General features: G+C 33.4%; 1 protein-coding gene across 1 annotated transcript in view; it reads left to right on the top strand.

Moving 5' to 3' along the window:
- The window catches only part of LOC140160460 (zonadhesin-like), a 75,334-nt gene extending 60,486 nt beyond the window's left edge, over positions 1 to 14,848 (top strand). The window contains exon 12 of the mRNA XM_072183696.1: positions 14,780 to 14,848. Within this exon, the coding sequence (XP_072039797.1) occupies positions 14,780 to 14,848 (69 nt within the window). The remainder of the gene's footprint in view (positions 1 to 14,779) is intronic.
- Positions 14,849 to 15,050: the final 202 nt, after the last annotated feature.

The following is a 15,050-nucleotide window of genomic DNA, read 5'->3' as shown; positions in this document are numbered from 1 at the left end:
TTAATTGCGCATATGTATATAATGATATAATAAATTAAGAGGAGGAATTAAAATTTTATTTTCAGCTAAAAATAAAAATGAACATTACTCGTAAATTCAATTTTATTTATCTAAATTTCACACAGTACCACTGTATGATAAATTCGGGGGGCATCGAGAACGAGGGAGAGAGAGAGCGAGTTATAGGAAGGAGAGATACGCACCGGATACCCAAATTTATTGTTTTAAAATTTGTTTATAATAAAAACATTACTTGACCAATATTCAAGAAAATCAGCCTAATGTGTGAAATTGTGTTCATTAAACATTTTAAATACACCATGGTTAGGATGGTCAAATGGTAAATCATAATGATTTACACACATAGACAAGCACGCATATGCATCGATTTACCATATAATAGAATAGTAAATCCTATTCTTCTTTATGTTTTGTGGTCAACCGTGCACACTATGTGTTTTCAATGGGGAGATGAGCAACGATTCACCTTTACCATGAATAGGGTTTCACACTTTCAGTGTACATAATTATACCCACAGAAGAGACAAGGCAAATCATGTTTTTAATGAACTTTGCCCATGTGAGATTGCATATAGGCCTAATAATAAAGGTCATTATCTATCATGCTCATAATGATCAGTGTTTGTTTAATCGGAAAACAGCATTTTGAAGCGTCTATATTTTCTTTTATTCCAATCAAAATAATGACAATCATGAAATAACCCTGAACTTGCATACCAATCATTGAATATGTCAGTTAAAATTGAGTTGTCTTATACATTGCGCATGTGTGTCTTTTAATGTGCAATTGGTCTTGAACTTGAAAAATATTGACTTGCAAGTGACATTTGCACTTGTTGTTACTTTTTATTCTTCCTTCTTTTTTAATTCATGGTTTTCTTTTAAGTGTGATTGTTCGTTTTATCTTCTTTTATTTCTATTTTGTATTTTCTTTGCTATTTTGATTTGGTTTCCTTTCTTTGTTTCTTTCATATTTTTTTTAGTTTTTTTCTTTAATGATTTCTTTTTCTTTTTCTTTGTCTTTGCTTGAATTCTTTGAGGTGTACTTTCGTGGGGTCGGGAATTACTGGTTTGGAAGGAGAAGTTTGGCAAAGCAATGTACATAGGTTGGTAGAGTTCGTTGCATTATTTTGCTATCTACTGCAGATAACAATGATACATTTGCATCCCACATCCGTGTGATGTTTGCTTGACGGTTCCCTTAGTGTCATAGCAAACATAAAAGATGGTGAATGATTTTCCAAAAGATTGTCAACTTTTTAACTATCCAAATTGATATGTTTTAAAATGTTTGGGGCTATGTATAAGGTATTCTACGTCTTATTCGACTTAACTTAGTCAAAATTTGATGAAAATATATGTTTAAAGTGACCGATCCCTGAAATATTTGTGAATGTGATGTAATATTTTTTATTCCCTATGTTCCTTAGTATATATAAATTAACATGTATACGTTTTATTTCAATCGCACTACTGGTTCTGAAGTTGTGAACCCTAATATGAAGTAGCAAACACTGATTTTGGAATTCCTCAGACAATCTTAGAAATATTTGTTCGAACACCTTTAATGCCTTATTGGAAATGGTCCCCCTTCTACCCCTGTACAATGTTGACATGCCCAATATGCTCATGTTTACCCTATCTTCTCCCAACATTGTTTGGTGGGGAAAGGGGAGGGGGCATGCTTAAGATGAACATTGAGACAACACTATTATAATTCTTAGTTTCCAGTGACTCATATAGCGTGCGCACTATGCTAAGAAGAACATGGGAATTACAGTGGGTGTTCGAACACATTTTTCCGGGATTGTCTACAAAATCGCTTAGCAAAATCATCTGATTTTAGTTTTTGGGCAATAACTCTGCAGTTACACCATCGATCTTAATGCAATTTGGTACACATGTCAGAAATATGATTTGCTATCATCTCACAAAATATGGAGGAAATCAATGAATATTTGGATAGCGGTCAGTTACCATAGATTTAATATAGTGTTTTATACACACAAATATAGGCCTTAATGGATTATGTGCTATGTTAATTGCGCATATGTATATAATGATATAATAAATTAAGAGGAGGAATTAAAATTTTATTTTCAGCTAAAAATAAAAAATGAACATTACTCGTAAATTCAATTTTATTTATCTAAATTTCACACAGTACCACTGTATGATAAATTCGGGGGGGGGGGGGGGGCATCGAGAACGAGGGAGAGAGAGAGCGAGTTATAGGAAGGGAGAGATACGCACCGGATACCCAAATTTATTGTTTTAAAATTTGTTTATAATAAAAACATTACTTGACCAATATTCAAGAAAATCAGCCTAATGTGTGAAATTGTGTTCATTAAACATTTTAAATACACCATGGTTAGGATGGTCAAATGGTAAATCATAATGATTTACACACATAGACAAGCACGCATATGCATCGATTTACCATATAATAGAATAGTAAATCCTATTCTTCTTTATGTTTTGTGGTCAACCGTGCACACTATGTGTTTTCAATGGGGAGATGAGCAACGATTCACCTTTACCATGAATAGGGTTTCACACTTTCAGTGTACATAATTATACCCACAGAAGAGACAAGGCAAATCATGTTTTTAATGAACTTTGCCCATGTGAGATTGCATATAGGCCTAATAATAAAGGTCATTATCTATCATGCTCATAATGATCAGTGTTTGTTTAATCGGAAAACAGCATTTTTGAAGCGTCTATATTTTCTTTTATTCCAATCAAAATAATGACAATCATGAAATAACCCTGAACTTGCATACCAATCATTGAATATGTCAGTTAAAATTGAGTTGTCTTATACATTGCGCATGTGTGTCTTTTAATGTGCAATTGGTCTTGAACTTGAAAAATATTGACTTGCAAGTGACATTTGCACTTGTTGTTACTTTTTATTCTTCCTTCTTTTTTAATTCATGGTTTTCTTTTAAGTGTGATTGTTCGTTTTATCTTCTTTTATTTCTATTTTGTATTTTCTTTGCTATTTTGATTTGGTTTCCTTTCTTTGTTTCTTTCATATTTTTTTTAGGGGGGGTCTTTAATGATTTCTTTTTCTTTTTCTTTGTCTTTGCTTGAATTCTTTGAGGTGTACTTTCGTGGGGTCGGGAATTACTGGTTTGGAAGGAGAAGTTTGGCAAAGCAATGTACATAGGTTGGTAGAGTTCGTTGCATTATTTTGCTATCTACTGCAGATAACAATGATACATTTGCATCCCACATCCGTGTGATGTTTGCTTGACGGTTCCCTTAGTGTCATAGCAAACATAAAAGATGGTGAATGATTTTCCAAAAGATTGTCAACTTTTTAACTATCCAAATTGATATGTTTTAAAATGTTTGGGGCTATGTATAAGGTATTCTACGTCTTATTCGACTTAACTTAGTCAAAATTTGATGAAAATATATGTTTAAAGTGACCGATCCCTGAAATATTTGTGAATGTGATGTAATATTTTTTATTCCCTATGTTCCTTAGTATATATAAATTAACATGTATACGTTTTATTTCAATCGCACTACTGGTTCTGAAGTTGTGAACCCTAATATGAAGTAGCAAACACTGATTTTGGAATTCCTCAGACAATCTTAGAAATATTTGTTCGAACACCTTTAATGCCTTATTGGAAATGGTCCCCCTTCTACCCCTGTACAATGTTGACATGCCCAATATGCTCATGTTTACCCTATCTTCTCCCAACATTGTTTGGTGGGGAAAGGGGAGGGGGCATGCTTAAGATGAACATTGAGACAACACTATTATAATTCTTAGTTTCCAGTGACTCATATAGCGTGCGCACTATGCTAAGAAGAACATGGGAATTACAGTGGGTGTTCGAACACATTTTTCCGGGATTGTCTACAAAATCGCTTAGCAAAATCATCTGATTTTAGTTTTTGGGCAATAACTCTGCAGTTACACCATCGATCTTAATGCAATTTGGTACACATGTCAGAAATATGATTTGCTATCATCTCACAAAATATGGAGGAAATCAATGAATATTTGGATAGCGGTCAGTTACCATAGATTTAATATAGTGTTTTATACACACAAATATAGGCCTTAATGGTTTATGTGCTATGTTAATTGCGCATATGTATATAATGATATAATAAATTAAGAGGAGGAATTAAAATTTTATTTTCAGCTAAAAATAAAAAATGAACATTACTCGTAAATTCAATTTTATTTATCTAAATTTCACACAGTACCACTGTATGATAAATTCGGGGGGGCATCGAGAACGAGGGAGAGAGAGAGCGAGTTATAGGAAGGAGAGATACGCACCGGATACCCAAATTTATTGTTTTAAAATTTGTTTATAATAAAACATTACTTGACCAATATTCAAGAAAATCAGCCTAATGTGTGAAATTGTGTTCATTAAACATTTTAAATACACCATGGTTAGGATGGTCAAATGGTAAATCATAATGATTTACACACATAGACAAGCACGCATATGCATCGATTTACCATATAATAGAATAGTAAATCCTATTCTTCTTTATGTTTTGTGGTCAACCGTGCACACTATGTGTTTTCAATGGGGAGATGAGCAACGATTCACCTTTACCATGAATAGGGTTTCACACTTTCAGTGTACATAATTATACCCACAGAAGAGACAAGGCAAATCATGTTTTTAATGAACTTTGCCCATGTGAGATTGCATATAGGCCTAATAATAAAGGTCATTATCTATCATGCTCATAATGATCAGTGTTTGTTTAATCGGAAAACAGCATTTTTGAAGCGTCTATATTTTCTTTTATTCCAATCAAAATAATGACAATCATGAAATAACCCTGAACTTGCATACCAATCATTGAATATGTCAGTTAAAATTGAGTTGTCTTATACATTGCGCATGTGTGTCTTTTAATGTGCAATTGGTCTTGAACTTGAAAAATATTGACTTGCAAGTGACATTTGCACTTGTTGTTACTTTTTATTCTTCCTTCTTTTTTAATTCATGGTTTTCTTTTAAGTGTGATTGTTCGTTTTATCTTCTTTTATTTCTATTTTGTATTTTCTTTGCTATTTTGATTTGGTTTCCTTTCTTTGTTTCTTTCATATTTTTTGTGGGGGGGGGCGGCTTTAATGATTTCTTTTTTTTTTTTTTTGTCTTTGCTTGAATTCTTTGAGGTGTACTTTCGTGGGGTCGGGAATTACTGGTTTGGAAGGAGAAGTTTGGCAAAGCAATGTACATAGGTTGGTAGAGTTCGTTGCATTATTTTGCTATCTACTGCAGATAACAATGATACATTTGCATCCCACATCCGTGTGATGTTTGCTTGTCGGTTCCCTTAGTGTCATAGCAAACATAAAAGATGGTGAATGATTTTCCAAAAGATTGTCAACTTTTAACTATCCAAATTGATATGTTTTAAAATGTTTGGGGCTATGTATAAGGTATTCTACGTCTTATTCGACTTAACTTAGTCAAAATTTGATGAAAATATATGTTTAAAGTGACCGATCCCTGAAATATTTGTGAATGTGATGTAATATTTTTTATTCCCTATGTTCCTTAGTATATATAAATTAACATGTATACGTTTTATTTCAATCGCACTACTGGTTCTGAAGTTGTGAACCCTAATATGAAGTAGCAAACACTGATTTTGGAATTCCTCAGACAATCTTAGAAATATTTGTTCGAACACCTTTAATGCCTTATTGGAAATGGTCCCCCTTCTACCCCTGTACAATGTTGACATGCCCAATATGCTCATGTTTACCCTATCTTCTCCCAACATTGTTTGGTGGGGAAAGGGAGGGGCATGCTTAAGATGAACATTGAGACAACACTATTATAATTCTTAGTTTCCAGTGACTCATATAGCGTGCGCACTATGCTAAGAAGAACATGGGAATTACAGTGGGTGTTCGAACACATTTTTTCCGGGATTGTCTACAAAATCGCTTAGCAAAATCATCTGATTTTAGTTTTTGGGCAATAACTCTGCAGTTACACCATCGATCTTAATGCAATTTGGTACACATGTCAGAAATATGATTTGCTATCATCTCACAAAATATGGAGGAAATCAATGAATATTTGGATAGCGGTCAGTTACCATAGATTTAATATAGTGTTTTATACACACAAATATAGGCCTTAATGGTTTATGTGCTATGTTAATTGCGCATATGTATATAATGATATAATAAATTAAGAGGAGGAATTAAAATTTTATTTTCAGCTAAAAATAAAAAATGAACATTACTCGTAAATTCAATTTTATTTATCTAAATTTCACACAGTACCACTGTATGATAAATTCGGGGGGCATCGAGAACGAGGAGAGAGAGAGCGAGTTATAGGAAGGAGAGATACGCACCGGATACCCAAATTTATTGTTTTAAAATTTGTTTATAATAAAAACATTACTTGACCAATATTCAAGAAAATCAGCCTAATGTGTGAAATTATGTTCATTAAAAATTTTAAATACACCATGGTTAGGATGGTCAAATGGTAAATCATAATGATTTACACACATGACAAGCAAACACTGCATATGCATCGATTTACCATATAATAGAATAGTAAATCCTATTCTTCTTTATGTTTTGTGGTCAACCGTGCACACTATGTGTTTTCAATGGGGAGATGAGCAACGATTCACCTTTACCATGAATAGGGTTTCACACTTTCAGTGTACATAATTATACCCACAGAAGAGACAACGCAAATCATGTTTTAATGAACTTTGCCCATGTGAGATTGCATATAGGCCTAATAATAAAGGTCATTATCTATCATGCTCATAATGATCAGTGTTTGTTTAATCGGAAAACAGCATTTTTGAAGCGTCTATATTTTCTTTTATTCCAATCAAAATAATGACAATCATGAAATAACCCTGAACTTGCATACCAATCATTGAATATGTCAGTTAAAATTGAGTTGTCTTATACATTGCGCATGTGTGTCTTTTAATGTGCAATTGGTCTTGAACTTGAAAAATATTGACTTGCAAGTGACATTTGCACTTGTTGTTACTTTTTATTCTTCCTTCTTTTTTAATTCATGGTTTTCTTTTAAGTGTGATTGTTCGTTTTATCTTCTTTTATTTCTATTTTGTATTTTCTTTGCTATTTTGATTTGGTTTCCTTTCTTTGTTTCTTTCATATTTTTTTTAGGGGGGGGGTCTTTAATGATTTCTTTTTCTTTTTCTTTGTCTTTGCTTGAATTCTTTGAGGTGTACTTTCGTTGAGTCGGGAATTACTGGTTTGGAAGGAGAAGTTTGGCAAAGCAATGTACATAGGTTGGTAGAGTTCGTTGCATTATTTTGCTATCTACTGCAGATAACAATGATACATTTGCATCCCACATCCGTGTGATGTTTGCTTGACGGTTCCCTTAGTGTCATAGCAAACATAAAAGATGGTGAATGATTTTCCAAAAAGATTGTCAACTTTTTAACTATCCAAATTGATATGTTTTAAAATGTTTGGGGCTATGTATAAGGTATTCTACGTCTTATTCGACTTAACTTAGTCAAAATTTGATGAAAATATATGTTTAAAGTGACCGATCCCTGAAATATTTGTGAATGTGATGTAATATTTTTATTCCCTATGTTCCTTAGTATATATAAATTAACATGTATACGTTTTATTTCAATCGCACTACTGGTTCTGAAGTTGTGAACCCTAATATGAAGTAGCAAACACTGATTTTGGAATTCCTCAGACAATCTTAGAAATATTTGTTCGAACACCTTTAATGCCTTATTGGAAATGGTCCCCCTTCTACCCCTGTACAATGTTGACATGCCCAATATGCTCATGTTTACCCTATCTTCTCCCAACATTGTTTGGTGGGGAAAGGGGAGGGGCATGCTTAAGATGAACATTGAGACAACACTATTATAATTCTTAGTTTCCAGTGACTCATATAGCGTGCGCACTATGCTAAGAAGAACATGGGAATTACAGTGGGTGTTCGAACACATTTTTTCCGGGATTGTCTACAAAATCGCTTAGCAAAATCATCTGATTTTAGTTTTTGGGCAATAACTCTGCAGTTACACCATCGATCTTAATGCAATTTGGTACACATGTCAGAAATATGATTTGCTATCATCTCACAAAATATGGAGGAAATCAATGAATATTTGGATAGCGGTCAGTTACCATAGATTTAATATAGTGTTTTATACACACAAATATAGGCCTTAATGGTTTATGTGCTATGTTAATTGCGCATATGTATATAATGATATAATAAATTAAGAGGAGGAATTAAAATTTTATTTTCAGCTAAAAATAAAAAATGAACATTACTCGTAAATTCAATTTTATTTATCTAAATTTCACACAGTACCACTGTATGATAAATTCGGGGGGCATCGAGAACGAGGGAGAGAGAGAGCGAGTTATAGGAAGTGAGAGATACGCACCGGATACCCAAATTTATTGTTTTAAAATTTGTTTATAATAAAAACATTACTTGACCAATATTCAAGAAAATCAGCCTAATGTGTGAAATTGTGTTCATTAAACATTTTAAATACACCATGGTTAGGATGGTCAAATGGTAAATCATAATGATTTACACACATAGACAAGCACGCATATGCATCGATTTACCATATAATAGAATAGTAAATCCTATTCTTCTTTATGTTTTGTGGTCAACCGTGCACACTATGTGTTTTCAATGGGGAGATGAGCAACGATTCACCTTTACCATGAATAGGGTTTCACACTTTCAGTGTACATAATTATACCCACAGAAGAGACAAGGCAAATCATGTTTTTAATGAACTTTGCCCATGTGAGATTGCATATAGGCCTAATAATAAAGGTCATTATCTATCATGCTCATAATGATCAGTGTTTGTTTAATCGGAAAACAGCATTTTTGAAGCGTCTATATTTTCTTTTATTCCAATCAAAATAATGACAATCATGAAATAACCCTGAACTTGCATACCAATCATTGAATATGTCAGTTAAAATTGAGTTGTCTTATACATTGCGCATGTGTGTCTTTTAATGTGCAATTGGTCTTGAACTTGAAAAATATTGACTTGCAAGTGACATTTGCACTTGTTGTTACTTTTTATTCTTCCTTCTTTTTTAATTCATGGTTTTCTTTTAAGTGTGATTGTTCGTTTTATCTTCTTTTATTTCTATTTTGTATTTTCTTTGCTATTTTGATTTGGTTTCCTTTCTTTGTTTCTTTCATATTTTTTTAGGGGTGTCTTTAATGATTTCTTTTTCTTTTTCTTTGTCTTTGCTTGAATTCTTTGAGGTGTACTTTCGTGGGGTCGGGAATTACTGGTTTGGAAGGAGAAGTTTGGCATAGCAATGTACATAGGTTGGTAGAGTTCGTTGCATTATTTTGCTATCTACTGCAGATAACAATGATACATTTGCATCCCACATCCGTGTGATGTTTGCTTGACGGTTCCCTTAGTGTCATAGCAAACATAAAAGATGGTGAATGATTTTCCAAAAAGATTGTCAACTTTTAACTATCCAAATTGATATGTTTTAAAATGTTTGGGGCTATGTATAAGGTATTCTACGTCTTATTCGACTTAACTTAGTCAAAATTTGATGAAAATATATGTTTAAAGTGACCGATCTCTGAAATATTTGTGAATGTGATGTAATATTTTTTATTCCCTATGTTCCTTAGTATATATAAATTAACATGTATACGTTTTATTTCAATCGCACTACTGGTTCTGAAGTTGTGAACCCTAATATGAAGTAGCAAACACTGATTTTGGAATTCCTCAGACAATCTTAGAAATATTTGTTCGAACACCTTTAATGCCTTATTGGAAATGGTCCCCCTTCTACCCCTGTACAATGTTGACATGCCCAATATGCTCATGTTTACCCTATCTTCTCCCAACATTGTTTGGTGGGGAAAGGGGAGGGGGCATGCTTAAGATGAACATTGAGACAACACTATTATAATTCTTAGTTTCCAGTGACTCATATAGCGTGCGCACTATGCTAAGAAGAACATGGGAATTACAGTGGGTGTTCGAACACATTTTTCCGGGATTGTCTACAAAATCGCTTAGCAAAATCATCTGATTTTAGTTTTTGGGCAATAACTCTGCAGTTACACCATCGATCTTAATGCAATTTGGTACACATGTCAGAAATATGATTTGCTATCATCTCACAAAATATGGAGGAAATCAATGAATATTTGGATAGCGGTCAGTTACCATAGATTTAATATAGTGTTTTATACACACAAATATAGGCCTTAATGGTTTATGTGCTATGTTAATTGCGCATATGTATATAATGATATAATAAATTAAGAGGAGGAATTAAAATTTTATTTTCAGCTAAAAATAAAAAATGAACATTACTCGTAAATTCAATTTTATTTATCTAAATTTCACACAGTACCACTGTATGATAAATTCGGGGGGGGGGGCATCGAGAACGAGGGAGAGAGAGAGCGAGTTATAGGAAGGAGAGATACGCACCGGATACCCAAATTTATTGTTTTAAAATTTGTTTATAATAAAAACATTACTTGACCAATATTCAAGAAAATCAGCCTAATGTGTGAAATTGTGTTCATTAAACATTTTAAATACACCATGGTTAGGATGGTCAAATGGTAAATCATAATGATTTACACACATAGACAAGCACGCATATGCATCGATTTACCATATAATAGAATAGTAAATCCTATTCTTCTTTATGTTTTGTGGTCAACCGTGCACACTATGTGTTTTCAATGGGGAGATGAGCAACGATTCACCTTTACCATGAATAGGGTTTCACACTTTCAGTGTACATAATTATACCCACAGAAGAGACAAGGCAAATCATGTTTTTAATGAACTTTGCCCATGTGAGATTGCATATAGGCCTAATAATAAAGGTCATTATCTATCATGCTCATAATGATCAGTGTTTGTTTAATCGGAAAACAGCATTTTTGAAGCGTCTATATTTTCTTTTATTCCAATCAAAATAATGACAATCATGAAATAACCCTGAACTTGCATACCAATCATTGAATATGTCAGTTAAAATTGAGTTGTCTTATACATTGCGCATGTGTGTCTTTTAATGTGCAATTGGTCTTGAACTTGAAAAATATTGACTTGCAAGTGACATTTGCACTTGTTGTTACTTTTTATTCTTCCTTCTTTTTTAATTCATGGTTTTCTTTTAAGTGTGATTGTTCGTTTTATCTTCTTTTATTTCTATTTTGTATTTTCTTTGCTATTTTGATTTGGTTTCCTTTCTTTGTTTCTTTCATATTTTTTTTAGGGGGGGTCTTTAATGATTTCTTTTTCTTTTTCTTTGTCTTTGCTTGAATTCTTTGAGGTGTACTTTCGTGGGGTCGGGAATTACTGGTTTGGAAGGAGAAGTTTGGCAAAGCAATGTACATAGGTTGGTAGAGTTCGTTGCATTATTTTGCTATCTACTGCAGATAACAATGATACATTTGCATCCCACATCCGTGTGATGTTTGCTTGACGGTTCCCTTTAGTGTCATAGCAAACATAAAAGATGGTGAATGATTTTCCAAAGAGATTGTCAACTTTTTAACTATCCAAATTGATATGTTTTAAAATGTTTGGGGCTATGTATAAGGTATTCTACGTCTTATTCGACTTAACTTAGTCAAAATTTGATGAAAATATATGTTTAAAGTGACCGATCCCTGAAATATTTGTGAATGTGATGTAATATTTTTATTCCCTATGTTCCTTAGTATATATAAATTAACATGTATACGTTTTATTTCAATCGCACTACTGGTTCTGAAGTTGTGAACCCTAATATGAAGTAGCAAACACTGATTTTGGAATTCCTCAGACAATCTTAGAAATATTTGTTCGAACACCTTTAATGCCTTATTGGAAATGGTCCCCCTTCTACCCCTGTACAATGTTGACATGCCCAATATGCTCATGTTTACCCTATCTTCTCCCAACATTGTTTGGTGGGGAAAGGGAGGGGCATGCTTAAGATGAACATTGAGACAACACTATTATAATTCTTAGTTTCCAGTGACTCATATAGCGTGCGCACTATGCTAAGAAGAACATGGGAATTACAGTGGGTGTTCGAACACATTTTTCCGGGATTGTCTACAAAATCGCTTAGCAAAATCATCTGATTTTAGTTTTTGGGCAATAACTCTGCAGTTACACCATCGATCTTAATGCAATTTGGTACACATGTCAGAAATATGATTTGCTATCATCTCACAAAATATGGAGGAAATCAATGAATATTTGGATAGCGGTCAGTTACCATAGATTTAATATAGTGTTTTATACACACAAATATAGGCCTTAATGGTTTATGTGCTATGTTAATTGCGCATATGTATATAATGATATAATAAATTAAGAGGAGGAATTAAAATTTTATTTTCAGCTAAAAATAAAAAATGAACATTACTCGTAAATTCAATTTTATTTATCTAAATTTCACACAGTACCACTGTATGATAAATTCGGGGGGGCATCGAGAACGAGGGAGAGAGAGAGCGAGTTATAGGAAGAGAGAGATACGCACCGGATACCCAAATTTATTGTTTTAAAATTTGTTTATAATAAAAACATTACTTGACCAATATTCAAGAAAATCAGCCTAATGTGTGAAATTGTGTTCATTAAACATTTTAAATACACCATGGTTAGGATGGTCAAATGGTAAATCATAATGATTTACACACATAGACAAGCACGCATATGCATCGATTTACCATATAATAGAATAGTAAATCCTATTCTTCTTTATGTTTTGTGGTCAACCGTGCACACTATGTGTTTTCAATGGGGAGATGAGCAACGATTCACCTTTACCATGAATAGGGTTTCACACTTTCAGTGTACATAATTATACCCACAGAAGAGACAAGGCAAATCATGTTTTTAATGAACTTTGCCCATGTGAGATTGCATATAGGCCTAATAATAAAGGTCATTATCTATCATGCTCATAATGATCAGTGTTTGTTTAATCGGAAAACAGCATTTTTGAAGCGTCTATATTTTCTTTTATTCCAATCAAAATAATGACAATCATGAAATAACCCTGAACTTGCATACCAATCATTGAATATGTCAGTTAAAATTGAGTTGTCTTATACATTGCGCATGTGTGTCTTTTAATGTGCAATTGGTCTTGAACTTGAAAAATATTGACTTGCAAGTGACATTTGCACTTGTTGTTACTTTTATTCTTCCTTCTTTTTTTAATTCATGGTTTTCTTTTAAGTGTGATTGTTCGTTTTATCTTCTTTTATTTCTATTTTGTATTTTCTTTGCTATTTTGATTTGGTTTCCTTTCTTTGTTTCTTTTATATTTTTTTTAGGGGGTGGTCTTTAATGATTTCTTTTTCTTTTTCTTTGTCTTTGCTTGAATTCTTTGAGGTGTACTTTCGTGGGGTCGGGAATTACTGGTTTGGAAGGAGAAGTTTGGCAAAGCAATGTACATAGGTTGGTAGAGTTCGTTGCATTATTTTGCTATCTACTGCAGATAACAATGATACATTTGCATCCCACATCCGTGTGATGTTTGCTTGACGGTTCCCTTAGTGTCATAGCAAACATAAAAGATGGTGAATGATTTTCCAAAAGATTGTCAACTTTTTAACTATCCAAATTGATATGTTTTAAAATGTTTGGGGCTATGTATAAGGTATTCTACGTCTTATTCGACTTAACTTAGTCAAAATTTGATGAAAATATATGTTTAAAGTGACCGATCCCTGAAATATTTGTGAATGTGATGTAATATTTTTTATTCCCTATGTTCCTTAGTATATATAAATTAACATGTATACGTTTTATTTCAATCGCACTACTGGTTCTGAAGTTGTGAACCCTAATATGAAGTAGCAAACACTGATTTTGGAATTCCTCAGACAATCTTAGAAATATTTGTTCGAACACCTTTAATGCCTTATTGGAAATGGTCCCCCTTCTACCCCTGTACAATGTTGACATGCCCAATATGCTCATGTTTACCCTATCTTCTCCCAACATTGTTTGGTGGGGAAGGGGAGGGGCATGCTTAAGATGAACATTGAGACAACACTATTATAATTTTAGTTTCCAGTGACTCATATAGCGTGCGCACTATGCTAAGAAGAACATGGGAATTACAGTGGGTGTTCGAACACATTTTTTCCGGGATTGTGGAATAGCTCCAGAGTACAGGGGATGTTTTGTAACACCTTAAATGTGTCATAGGACCATAAACGGAAGCTTTTGGTTAAAGTTCTGGGGAAACCGCACGGTAACCCCTCCGTATATACTGTACTATTTGTTCATTTGAGCATGTTCATGTTATTTTACCCTTGTTTGAATACGGTTGTATGTGACCGTACACCACGAATGAGCCTTAAATGTCCTAAATTGTATTCTGAGTTACAGTGTAAAATGTGCATGAAGGTCGTATTTATAGGTACGTCAAGTTAGTGCTACATGTATCTGATTTTGAGAGCGCTAGTCAAACACCTTTTAAACCAATCAATAATCATATTGTTGAAGGGGATAAACATACTCTTCTACCCATGTCTACAGAATTTTAATAATCTTAAGTCTTTGTTTGCTTTGGCTATATCCTGTTCAAGTGGTGGTTACAAAGCATTGTATTTTGTCTAGGTATGTATAACCAACAATGAGAGGACATTCCTGAACCTCGTTAGGGATGATTTGAATTGACCGCCAACTATGACTGTTTAATATTTATTACCAGCAAGGAGACACATGTAGAACCGGAAAGGTATACTGTTTTGTCAAAGGAGCAAAGTTCAACAAACCATAACCACGCCTCTGGATATCGGTTGAAGTCAAATGATATACCATTTTAAAGCTTATGATATATATTTTCAAAACATGAAATTAAAAAAATGACCGGGCGGAATTTACGGCTTATTCGTGGTGTACGGTCACATATAATGTTGGCCTATTGTGAATGTGTTAATCTGACTCGCGTACCTTTTTATGGTGAGTCGGACTGAATGATA

The sequence above is a fragment of the Amphiura filiformis genome, chromosome 9, assembly GCF_039555335.1.
Source record: "Amphiura filiformis chromosome 9, Afil_fr2py, whole genome shotgun sequence".
NCBI classification, from domain to species: Eukaryota; Metazoa; Echinodermata; class Ophiuroidea; order Amphilepidida; family Amphiuridae; genus Amphiura; species Amphiura filiformis.
Note: the sequence above shows the minus strand (reverse complement) of the source record. Positions and strands in the feature narration are given on the sequence as shown.